Source organism: Hyla sarda, chromosome 1 (assembly GCF_029499605.1).
Source record: "Hyla sarda isolate aHylSar1 chromosome 1, aHylSar1.hap1, whole genome shotgun sequence".
Lineage (NCBI taxonomy): Eukaryota > Metazoa > Chordata > Amphibia > Anura > Hylidae > Hyla > Hyla sarda.
Genome location: NC_079189.1, coordinates 434,940,145 through 434,953,169, shown reverse-complemented (window position 1 = coordinate 434,953,169; position 13,025 = coordinate 434,940,145). Strand labels below are relative to the sequence as shown.

Genomic DNA, 13,025 nt, shown 5'->3' with positions numbered 1-13,025 from the left:
AGTGAGAGAGCGCCATGCGCATTTGAGGCCTGAATTAGGGATTTGCATAGGGGTGGACATAGGGGTATTCTACGCCAGTGATTCCCAAACAGGGTGCCTCCAGCTGTTGCAAAACTCCCAGCATGCCTGGACAGTCAATGGCTGTCCGGCAATACTGGGAGTTATTATTTTGCAACAGCTGGAGGCTCCGTTTTGGAAACAGTAGCGTACCAGACGTTTTTCATTTTTTGGGGGGAGGGGGGCTGTGTAGGGGTATGTGTATATGTAGTGTTTTTTACTTTTTATTTTAGGTTAGTGTCAGTGTAGTGTAGTGTTTTTAGGGTACAGTCACATGGGCAGAGGTTCACAGCAAGTTTGCCGCTGGAAGTTTGAGCTGCAGCGCAAAATTTGCGCCATCTCAAACTTGCAGCACTCACTGTAAACCTCCGCTCATGTGAGTGTACCCTGTACATTCACATTGGGGGGAGGGGGCAAACATCCAGCTGTTGCAAACTCCGAGCATGCCCTTTGGCTGTCCGTGCATGCTGGGAGTTGTAGTTTTGCAACAGCTGGAGGAACACTGGTTTGGAAACACTAAGTTAAGTAATAAACTTTCAAGTGTTTTGCAACCAAACTTAGTGTTTCCAAACCAGTGTGCCTCCAGCTGTTGCAAAACTACAACTCCCAGCATGCATGGTCTGTCAGTGCATGCAGGGAGTTATAGTTTTGCAACAATTGCAACAGCTGGAGGCACTGAGGTAGGAAACGGACAATGTTTCCCAACTAGTGTGCCTCCAGTTGTTGCAAAACTACAACTCCCAGCATGCCCAGACTGCCAAGGCATGCTGGAAGTTGTAGTTCGGCAATATCTGAAGGATCAGATGTTGCCGAACTACAACTTCCAGCATGCCTGGGCAGTCTGGGCATGCTGGGAGTTGTAGTTTTGCAACATCTGGAGGTCCACAGTTTGGAGACCACTGTATAATGGTCTCCAATCTGTGCTCTTCCAGATGTTAGAGAACTACAACTCCCAGCATGCCTGGACAGACTGAGCATGCTGAGATTTGTAGTTTTGCAACATCTGGAAGAGCACAGATTGGAGACCATTATACAGTGGTCTCCAAACTGTGGACCTCCAGATGTTGCAAAACTACAACTCCCAGCATGCCCAGAAAGCCAAAGGCTGTCTGGGCATGCTGGGAGTTGCAGTTTTGAAACTCTCAGAGGCAGCAGTGAGATCGCTTTACGGCGATCTCACTGCTGCCAATGAAGATGCCGCACTGCTGCTGCAAACTCACCTCCGGGACGCAGCGCAGCCAGGACCGCATGGAGGACGCCGGGACCGCACGGAGGACGCCGGGACCGCTCGGGACACCGCTCCGACGGGTAAGTGACGCCGGGGGACGGGACAGGGACACTTAGAGCGGTGTGTGTCCCGATCCCCGTGATCGGAACTCACACACCACGCTGCTAAGTATTCTGATAGCGAAACGCTGCTATCAGCTAGTCAGATTTGACCAGCTGATAGCAGCGATCGCTGGGGGGGGGGGGGGGGACGAAACCCCCCGTGGTCGCACGGTAAGATGGCTGGCTATCAGTGATAGCCACCATCTTTCCGGGCGCTGCGGGATGCCGCGAGTAGCGGCAGTAATGTCCATGACGTACCTGTATGTCATGGGTCGGGAACACCTTGCCACCCATGACGTACAGGTATGTCATAGGTCGGGAAGGGGTTAAGTCTTCTATGTAGGACAGTGTGAAAAGCCTAACTAAAATCTAGATATGTCTACTGCCCCTCTGCCATCTATTATTTAAGTCACCCAGTCAAAAAAAAGATTTGTTTGACATGATCTCCATGAAGTAAACCCATGTTTTTCATCTTACAATCCATGGGATTTTAGACGTTCCACAATCTTATCCTTTAGTAGGATACACATTGCTGTGTGGCCAATAACGATATAAAGAGTTTAGGTATAAACACCTTTAGTCATGGCAGGAGCTCCTAAGCACACGTCAGACTCCCTGCTCAGGCTCAGGTCAGTCCATTCACCACGTCTGACCGTTGTAGTCATAGTACTTTAGCTTAGGAGCTGTCAGAAGTAAATGATCTGCCTCTGACCCCAGCCTGTCCACCAGAAATCCTGGAAGTGTGAGCTGGAGAGCAGTAATAAAGACAGGTAATCAGCCAGATGAGAGCACTACTTTAAGATTCAGGCACAACTCTACAATCAGGGCTGTGTAACTTACTTTAGGCTTTATATGGGTGGTTTCACACGCAGACATTTCTGAAACTGTGCCATTCATCTGAATAGAGCCTTCAGAAATTTTTGTGCTTACCACTAAACCCCACTCAGAGGAATTAAAGTAATTGAAGATGCAGAAATTTCTGCTGCAAAATCTACCACATGTAAATTCCCCTTTCTGCTCCAGTGTATCTTTTATACGGTACAAGAATAGTCTTAGTTGGACTATGCTCTTTGCTCCACCTCCCTTGTTTCAAGTGTCACTACCCATAATCTTTGATATGACATAATCTCTGATAATGATACTATTAATGTCAGCACATGCAATATAGAAAGTGAAAAACACTTCAACACAATGAAAAAAGGGGAGCCAGAATTTTGATAATACTGGAGTCAGGATCAGACCATATAGAAGCATAAGAGGTCTGAAGTCTACAGGTCACACATGCTACATATAAAAAAAGGTTCATAACCTTTTTATTCTACTGCTTTTCATATTTCAGCTGTCACTTCAGTGAGCATGTTTAGTGTCTTCTTATGATTGACTCTAAACACTACTACACTCACCAAATTCCTTGTCTCACTACCAAACATTTGTGTGTACTGGAAATCCTGCCCCTCAAGGCTGTACACATGGCTCTTGATCTTGAACGAAGCATCTGTAATTGGCGGCTGCCAGGATGAAAGAAAGCTTCCCCCAAGGCTTGGGGACATAAGAAGTCGGTGCTGCCGGTGGGGCAGGACAGGTTCTGGTTCTAGAAGTAGTTGCTCACCTGTAAAGATTGTGAATAAAGCTCAATATATGGGTCATATATGAGAATATATCGGACACTATTACGTTTTTTTTTTTACCTTTCTGGATCATGTCAGGTAGATTGGGCTGAGAAATAACTTTTACTGCTCTGAAAAGCATTAGTGCATTCTTAGTGCTGCCAAGATCACAACGGATGGCACGGTTCAAATAGCGAAGAAACAGTTTTGTGTACATAAGCAAGTTTTCCTGCACAAAAGGTGCCCTGTTGGCAAAAAAAAAGTCATATTTCTAAATGCATTTTTATCTATCATACAAAACAATTATTTTGAGTTAACCGGGAAAGCGTCATATAATGTCAGGACAAAATATCTAAAAGATCACAACGGACACTAATAACAGCAGATGACACAATCACATTTGTTTTCATGATGAAAGATGTTACCACAATTTAACATTCTCATCAATAGGAAAACAGGAGTTGGAGTCCGAGACCCTCCCAAAGTTTATACCTAGATGTCCAGTCATTCCTATGGGACAGACACTTAAAGGGGTACTCTGCCAACAGACATATTATCCCCTTGCCATGAACATAGACACAAATAGAGGCGGCGTGATGCGACGACCTACTGTGCTGCATAGTGATCGTGGGTGGGCCCAGCAGCGGGACCCCAGAGCGATCAGACATCTTATCCCCTATCCTTTGACTAGGGGATAAGAGGTCTGTGGGAGGAGTACCCCTTTAACTGCCCACACACTCCAGTAGTAAAAGGCAGCCAGGGGAGGACCCGCAGGACACAAGTACTGGATACATATTTTTTCCATTTGAAAAAGACTCTGAGGTTCATTTATTTCTAAAGAATAGGCCCAGGATGAATAGTTGCGGCTGTCCAGTTGATATAAAGCAGTTATTCTATCTCAAAAATTTACATTATATCCATACAGTGCCCTTCCAGTGTAGTACTGTAGGCAACCATTTTTAGAGTCTACTCACCATTTTTCAGAGACTACACGGATCTGTGGTTCACTGCCAAGAGGTGAAGATGGTCTCTCAGGGACATATCTCCACGGCTGCACGTAACTCAGCCACAACTCCAGTACCTGTAAAGAGGGGACATTTTTTATTTTATTTTTTTTGGTCCTCTTTTTTTTATTACCACCACATATTACAAAAAGAAAAAAACGAATAATACACTATTTTATACAAATTTTAATACCCTCCTCCCACCCATCCCCCCACCCCATATCCCCCCTAGAGGAAGAAGAGAAAAAAATTAAATAAAAAATAAAAAAATTTCTTATCGGACCCCGCGGCTCAGCTTTTTAGTTCTCTATATCTCTATTCTATATTCCCTCCTCAGCCCCTCCCTCCATTGATGCACACTCGGGCCTATTACAGATATCCACTGTTTTACTGTAATCTGGCATAAAAAAGTGACCTTTGAATCTTTACTTAAAAAAAAAAAAAAAACTGGGTTACATACAAAAGAAAAAGGCCTAAAGAACAGGGGTGTTTAAGTAAAGTTTGCCTCTTTATTACACATATCTGTATCTATAATATTTTTTCCCCTTTTTTTAACAGCAACTATCAAACTTTTTTTTGTGGTAACAGCACTGGTTTTATCCACAGTAGATTTACAAATAATATGTAAAATTGTACATACTGCTCTGAAGGAGGCATCCAGTGGCCAGTGGCCAAAGCAATGTTGCAGAAAGATGTACAGCTTCGGTTGAATAAATCTTGAGATAACAACTCTAACAAGAAAGGAAAAAAGTCACATGAGCATCAGAGCAACTTTGGCTCTCTTTATTGGTCAGAAATCATTGTAACTATATATTTCTAGCTAGGATTAGGCTAACTAAAGATGCTTAGTTGCAACATAGCAATATTGGTGTCGGTATATGATAAATTACTTCCCAACTGAAATTTAAAGAAGCGCTGTTTTTTCCCCCCCCTTATAAAGCCACACATCAGCAATAATTCTGCATTGTCATGTATTTCATCAAAGCTCAGAGGCATTTATTTCATTACTGAAGCTGGGTCATATGATTACCAGAACATGACATGCTCTCCTGTGTGAGAGCTTTCAGTGAATTATGATTACATTACCACCTATCAGATCCCTCCTGGCAGCTTTCAGGACCCTCAGTGCTTCACTCACCATTTTTTCTCTGCATGCATAGAAGGCAGCTGAATATAGAATGTCTGCCCTCTCTAAGAGACCAGGGGAGCAGTGATGTATTGGCCAAGTCCGTACACTCATTAGCTACAGTTATATATCGCTTATGACTTACAATGCCTGTCTCTGCTATGTTCAGATTCTTTAGTGTGTCATATGAGATGTAGTGTGTCCAATGTAGCCGGACACTGATCTCTAGGGCTGCAAACTGCAATAGTAACCACACGCAATTATGCACTGCAAATATCCCACGATTATCACCTTAAAATGTAAATACTCTAGTCAGGCCCCATATTCGACTCCTGTGTGTGTCCCTTTGTTCACTACCTCCCAAGTGCCGAGAGGAAGTGATCTACTTTACCAATGGACCTTTCTTATGGTGTTCGCTCCAAAAAAAGCCACATTTTTCTTCAGGTCCAGAGTGTCCTGGAGGCATGGCCAGAGGGTCTCCACCACACCTCTCCCATCCACGTGTCAGACTTTGATTAACACACAGGGATACAGGATGCCGAGTACCCCTGTATGTCAAAGGCAGTGATGTGGATGGGAGGTATGGTGGGCTCACATCCAGGACCCTCTGGACCTGTAGAAAAATGTGTTTTTTAATCAACTTTTCGTGAAGCAAGCACCACAACAGAAAAAGGTATATAGTAAAAGGCGGCAACAATATGGGGACAGATGCTCTTAAACCCCTTCAGGTTTTTGCCAATTTTCGCACTTTAGTTTTTTCTTCCTCGGTGTTTAATAGCCATAACTTATTTTTTTCATCTACACACACATATGAAGACTTGATTTTTTTTTTTGCGGGACCAATTGTACTTTGTAATGATTAAAAATTTTTTATGAAATTCTCAGAAACTTAAAAATTTATATGAGGTAAAATTGGAAAAAAAAATAGCAATTTTTAAATTTGGAGGGCTCCTTATTTACTGTTAACTGTATGCTCAAACTAACACGTTATCTTAATTATTTAGGTCTGTGCAACTACAATACCCTATTTGTATAGTTTGTTATGTTTTACTACTTTTAAAATCTTTTTCCAAATTTCTTTAATTGCAAATTTCTAATCCCTATAAAACGCTTCTCTCATTCGCTCTCTACTTAAGTATACACATACATAAGTTTTGTGCCATTGATCTATCACTTGCTGGACTCTCAGTAAGTGTAGTGATGAGGTCCAGCTCCCCCCTCCGGCTCTGAACAGAACACTGACAAAATAAAGTAAAAAATAAAAAAAGAAACACACCCACACACCTTTTTAACTCCTCCACTGGACTAGGCGTATGAGAGTGAGCAGAAGGGGATGACTGCTCAGGTCGCAGGCTATTGGCAAACGCGTGCAGGTGTTTCACAAGAACTCTCACCAACAAGACATGTTCTTCTGTGGGCTGAAAAGACTCCTACAAATAAAGTCAAGAAGGCTTTTTTTAATTTATTTTGTAATTTTTTATTATTATTATTGCTGCACAAATAATCCAGAGCATGAACCCACAAAAAGCAGCAAAGAGCCATGAAAGAGAAGCACTGCACTTGAATATGAGTAGTCACACTCCTAGATAATATTAGCGAAGACTGCATGCATTCTTTTGCATAGAAGTTAAAGTATCAGCCAAAGCAGCCGATAACTGTCTCTAAAACATTATTGTGTGATACCTGTTGCTGGTTAAAGCATCCAAGAGACTGTGCCGAGCATCTGGCTTTCTCTACCCCCTCCCTTCCTCTACTTATTAAGCTTATGCATGCACCGTTTATATTAACAGTGGCGCATGTGTGGTGGTGTGGGTACAGCCTTTACAGCATCACCAGGCCTGTGTCACTTATCAGAGGCAGAAGAGGTGCACACATGTTAATACAGTGTAACGTGTGCCCGCAGCAGGGCCTGTCATTGCATGTGTGCCACTGATAGTATGAACGGTGCAAGCACAAGTCTGGACTGCACTCTAAGCAATGCTCTGTATGTCAGTCAAGAAATCGAAGAAGCAGGGAATGGGGAGAAAGGTGAAGCAAGGAAACATGCCATGCTGAGGACATTTCCTGGACAAGTTATCACACAAACATTACTAGATACAAAAGGAACAATTGAATGCCTAGTCCTATCATCTATGTGCGCAAGTCTGCAGTTTATATCACTCAAATGGCATTCTATGTATGTATGTATGTTAGGTAGCACATGCTATTGTGTTACCACATAGGTTACTAGTTAGAATGAATGCAGCTTTCCTTTTAAAATCCATAAGTTATCTTCTAAAATCATTCAATGTTGAGCCAAAGCAGTTAACTGATTGCCAATGCAGTTCCAGCCAACAAAACAAGCAAAGCAGCAACCTCTGAGGCCACAGGATGGATTAAAAACAAAAAAATAAAATAAAAATGCCATTTTGAATGCAGAGGATTAGCAGCATCTATAAAAGCATAAATCACATAAAAGCAAAGCTGCTTTGAGCAATACACCATAGTCAATCAACTGTTAAGAGCCTTTAACGCAGCCTGTGCCCATCTCCCCCCCCCCCGAGATTGCGTTGGCTAAAAAGTGATGAAAAATGGCAGAAGCCCCATCATTTCTCACAGATACAATTACAACACAGAAGTGTGGCCCAGAGAACTAGAAGTACTTGGTATGAATGGAAGGACCCGGGCAGAGCAGGACTAATGTAGGAAGTACTGGACACACTGAGCCTGTGGTGAAGCGCCTCCAGCTGAGACACATAGGAGAAAAATTAGGGACAGGAAAAAAAATAAAGAGATAACAAAAAAACACAAAACATGGAATGAGAGAGAACATACTTCATGAGAAAAAAAGACTGGGCAACAAAACATCAGAATGAGAGATCCAAATAATCTTTGATCATTTGGTGCCCAATTCAGTGATAAAGACTATTTTATTGCTAATACGCTGGATGCCATTAGGCTCCAAACAATTCACTGTGGCAAAACCAAGACATACAGTGTATTGCTATCTTCTACTTTAATGCCTAGTCATCAACATAAAAACAATAGCAAATACACTGCTCAAAAAAATAAAGGGAACACTTAAACAACACAATGTAACTCCAAGTCAATCCCACTTCTGTGAAATCACACTGTCCACTCAGAAAGCAACACTGATTGACAATCAATTTCACATGCTGTTGTGCAAATGGAACAGACAACAGGTGGAAATTATAGGCAATTAGCAAGACACCCCCAATAAAGGATTTTTTTTTCTGCAGGTGGTGACCACAGACCACTTCTCAGTTCCTATGCTTCCTGGCTGACATTTCGGTCACTTTTGAATGCTGGCGGTGCTTTCACTCTAGTGGTAATATAAGACTGAGTCTACAACCCAGACAAGTGGTTCAGGTAGTGCAGCTCATCCAGGATGGCACATCAATGCGAGCTGTGGCAAGAAGGTTTGCTGTGTCTGTCAGCATAGTGTCCAGAGCATGGAAGCGCTACCAGGAGACAGGCCAGTACATCAGGAGATGTGGAGGAGTCCGTAGGAGGGCAACAACCCAGCAGCAGGACCGCTAACTCCGCCTTTGTGCAAGGAGGAGCATTGCCAGAGCCCTGCAAAATGACCTCCAGCAAGCCACAAATGTGCATGTGTCCACTCAAATGATCAGAAACAGACTCCAAGAGGGTGGTATGAGGGCCAGACGTCCACCGGTGGGGTAGTGCTTACAGCCCAACACTGTGCAGGACGTTTGGCATTTGCCAGATAACACCAAGATTGGTAAATTCGCAACTAGCACCCTGTGCTCTTCACAGATGACAGCAGGTTCACACTGAGCACATGTGACAGACATGACAGAATCTGTAGATGTCGTGGAAAACATTCTGCTTCCTGCAATATCCTCCAGCATGACCAGTTTGGCGGTGGGTCAGTAATGGTGTGGCATTTCTTTGGGGGCCGCACAGCCCTTCATGTTCGTGCCAGAGGTAGCCCGACTGCCATTAGGTACAGAGATGAGATCCTCAGACGCCTTGTGAGACCATCTGCTGGTGCGGTTGGCCTGGGTTCCTCCTAATACAAGACAATGTTAGACCTCATGTGGCTGGAATGTGTCAGCAGTTCCTGCAAGAGGAAGGCATGGATGTTATGGACTGGCCCGCCCATTCCCCAGACCTGAATCCGATTGAGCACATCTGGGACATCATGTCTCGCTCCATCCACCACCGCCACGTTGCACCACAGACTGTTCAGGACTTGGCAGATGCTTTAGTCCAGGTAAGGGAGGACATCCCTCAGGAGACCATCCACCACCTCATCAGGAGAATGCCAGGCGTTGTAGGGAGGTCATATGGGCACGTGAGCCTTTATTTTTGACTTGTTTTAAAGGACATTACATCAAAGTTGGATCAGCCTGTAGTGTGGTTTTCCACTTTGATTTTGAGTGTGACTCCAAATAATTTTTTGGGGATGTTGTTGTCAGCACTTTCAATGTAAAGACGAAAGTATTACATACTATTAGTTAATTCATTCAGATCTAGAATGTGTTATCTTAGTGTTCCCTTTATTTTTTTGAGCAGCGTATGTTGCAGAGATAAAGGGAAACAGATACAAACACACATGCACAATACTAGGACAAAACTAAAAACACCACAACAGGAAGGCTTTTTTTAAAATAGCAAAGTCTGCCACATCTGGTAACTAATAAAAAGTATATCAATACCATTTATAAAATATACAATGGATCTAAGATAAGTTGTTACCTTGGCATGCGGAGACTGCATTTTATGGTACATTTCAAGGGAATAATGGTGAAGCCACATTTCTACAAATATCTGTCCAATGGGAAAAATACAAAAATGTAAACATTTTGCCACTTTTCAATCAGAGTTCGACATCAATAATAAACATACAAAATAAAATTCACAGAATCAAAGACAGACCAAGTACATCCCTGCACATCACTACTCTTGAACTCACCTGCAATAAGGTTTCAGACCTCCATATTTCCTGAGCGGCAGGGTCTGCATTCACCAGGTGCTGGTGGGAAATGTGTCTCTTCAAAAGACTGGGGTTAGTCCCATACGAAGTTAATGAAATTGATGGGGATCTGGACATACAAAATGCCATTAGTCACATTCACAGTGAACCATCCATATAGACTTCAAAATAAACACCATAGAAATAAGTTACTTCTGTGTCTGGTTATAATCCCTTGAAATACTCTATTGGCACAGCACTTGAAGCTTTTTATAGTATAGGATAATTCTATTATTTCTAAATTGTATGCTAATAAATTCTAATTATCAGTGTGAAGCAAGCAAAGGAAAGTACCTAGGTGCAGGTGATGGCACAGCTCCACCAAGGTTGGAGAAAAGAGGAGGTGGGACATTTCCATCTATAGGAAGGAACCAGTTTAGGTATTTTTCCACCAAGATGTAGTAAACGTTATCAGAGTAGTTGCATACTTGTCCTGTGATAAAGTTCTGTATGGAGTAAAAGTAGAAATACAGAAAGCAGGATAAAATCAGTTGTTAGAGTTTACAGTACAGAAATCTGACAGAAGTCTATATCACTTCTCAATGTTATGCTTATGCATAGCACTGAACAGTATTAGAAATCAAAAGATTGCTATAAATAGTCCCCTATGGGGACTAAAAAATTGTTAGGAAAAAAAACAAAACGTTTTAATAAATGTAAATAAGCCCCTCGCCCCCAATAAAAAGAATTAAAACTACCCCTTTCCGAACTATTAAAATATAACATTAATGATTCTGTAAGATGAATGCAAAAAGGTACCGATAAAAACATCAGAATACAGCGTAAAAAACAAGCCCTCCAACAGGGGGACAGAATAGGGCAATTTCAGGCAAACACTTATTTTGTTTGACTTTTTTGAAAGCAGTACAATATTAGAAAAGAGTGTAACCATGGCTATCATTTTAATTGCACTGACCCACAGAAGAGAGAGAACATCAGTTTTACCATAAGGAGTACTGTGTAAAAATGAAAGCCCCAAAAGTTGCAAAAAGTTTTTTTTTTTAATGCTTACCGTAAAATCTTTCTCGGAGGATCCATTGGGACACACCGAGACCGTGGGTATGTATTGCTGCCACTAGGCAATACAAAAAAGAAAGTCGGCCCCTCCTGGCAGGATATACCTTGCCTACTGAACGAAACCAGACAAAAAAAAAAAAAACCCTACAGACAGAAAACTGAACCAGAGTAACAAAAACAAATGGGTGGGTGCTGTGTCCCCCCCAATGGATCCTCCGAGAAAGATTTTACGGTAAGCATAAAAAAAATATACTTTTTGCAACTTTTGGGGCTTCCAAACTTTTGAGGCTTTCAAACAGACTGTGGGATGTACCAAAGCAGTCCCCGGGGTGGGTAAAAGCCAGAAATCAGGCAGAAGGCTGAGCCACTGCTGCCTGCAAAACCTTGCGACCCAAACTCGCATCAGCAGACGCAAAAATGTGCACCTGGTAGAATTTAGTAAAGGTGCGCAAGGACAGCCAGGTGGCCACCTTACAGACTTGCAAGGCCAAAGCCCTATTGCAGAGCTCCCAGGATGCACAGTGACCCAAGAAGGTGGAACCATCCCCTTACAACGGAATGACTCCAAGATAGCAGATCAGATGCACTGCAAGATGGTCGCCTTGGAGGCCAGATGCCCCTTGCAAGAACCCTCTGGAATTACGAAAAAAGTCAACCTACTGGAAAGAGGAGGTGACCGAAAGATAAATCCAGACGATTCGAACAACGACCAGACAATGGAAAGAACGTTCTTTAGAATTGGATGGGGCCAGAAAAAAAACTAAGGGAGAACGATCTCATTCAGGTAAAAAGAAGAAACCACCTTGGGTAAAAAGGAGGGAGGCGGCCGAAAGACAACCTTGTGAAAGACCAAGAAGTGTGAACAACAGAAGAGCGCCGCCAGCTCGGACACCCTTCTAATGGACATAATTGCAATGAGGAAGGCGACCTTCCAAGACCAAGGGCAACCCCTGTGCCTCTGGAACCTATGTGCTGCTCTACACAGTCCCTATTAGGCTGGGTTCACACTGCAGAATTTCTGGGCAGAATATCTGCCAGAAATCGAGCCGGCGGCGCTAGGACCGAGCAGACTGCATTGCTGCCTCCATAGACTGCAATGCATTTCTGGGTGGATATTTTGGGAGATCTGCTCAGAAATGCATTGACATCTATGGGGACTGCAATGTAGTCCATGCGGTCCTAGTGCCGCCGGCTTGATCTCCAGCAGAAATTCTGCCCAGAAATTCCACAGTGTGAACCTAGCCTAACACTCACACAGTTATGGATACAACCGGATCATAAAGTGCAATGTGGTCTATACAGTGCAAATCAACTTAATATGAAACCTATAACCTGTCTCCTAAGCGGCTTTTCGGCCCTGTGGCTCATCAGGGAGACTCCATTGCAGTTCATAAAATCTTGTATGAGGAAGTGGCAGTGGCAACTAACCTGGAGACCTTGCGGTCTTTTATATCGTCATGCTCCTTCCTTGGTCCACACATCACTATTACCAACAGTACAGGGAGTTGGTGTCTGCGCACAAAGGACTTACCCAGGGCTGACATCACTTGGAGTGACGGCCACAGATCTCTGTGCCGTCCCTCACCGGCAGCGTCATTAACAAATCCTCACCTGGGTTCAGAGGTTTCGATGTTACCATTACTCCCTTTCGTGATTAGTACGTCCAGAAATGGGAGTCTCCATTCACAAGTAAAGCATAGGTTTAGGTAATTCTGGTGCAAAATCCTCACAAATTACTTCCTCTTTAATGGCCACATCCTCCACCAGCTCAGGGGCACCGTGAAGGGGAGCCCCTGTGCCCCCATGTATGCCAAACTACGCCTGGGCTGGTGGGAGGAAAGAGTGGTATTTGGGGAAGGACTCAGCCCGTGGCAAAAACATCTGAC

General features: G+C 43.3%; 1 protein-coding gene across 4 annotated transcripts in view; it reads right to left on the bottom strand.

Moving 5' to 3' along the window:
• SMPD4 (sphingomyelin phosphodiesterase 4) overlaps positions 1-13,025 on the bottom strand; it is a 163,550-nt gene that overhangs the window by 33,058 nt on the left and 117,467 nt on the right. For 3 of the 4 annotated variants that reach the window (XM_056531008.1, XM_056530983.1, XM_056531002.1), the window contains exons 7-15: positions 10,417-10,568; positions 10,063-10,192; positions 9,846-9,917; positions 7,766-7,849; positions 6,408-6,553; positions 4,638-4,728; positions 3,968-4,074; positions 3,075-3,238; positions 2,790-2,995 (exon numbers count right to left, since the gene is read on the bottom strand). In XM_056531008.1, the coding sequence (XP_056386983.1) occupies positions 2,790-2,995; positions 3,075-3,238; positions 3,968-4,074; positions 4,638-4,728; positions 6,408-6,553; positions 7,766-7,849; positions 9,846-9,917; positions 10,063-10,192; positions 10,417-10,568 (1,152 nt within the window). The remainder of the gene's footprint in view (positions 1-2,789; positions 2,996-3,074; positions 3,239-3,967; positions 4,075-4,637; positions 4,729-6,407; positions 6,554-7,765; positions 7,850-9,845; positions 9,918-10,062; positions 10,193-10,416; positions 10,569-13,025) is intronic. The other variant, XM_056530992.1, reaches the window with a different exon arrangement.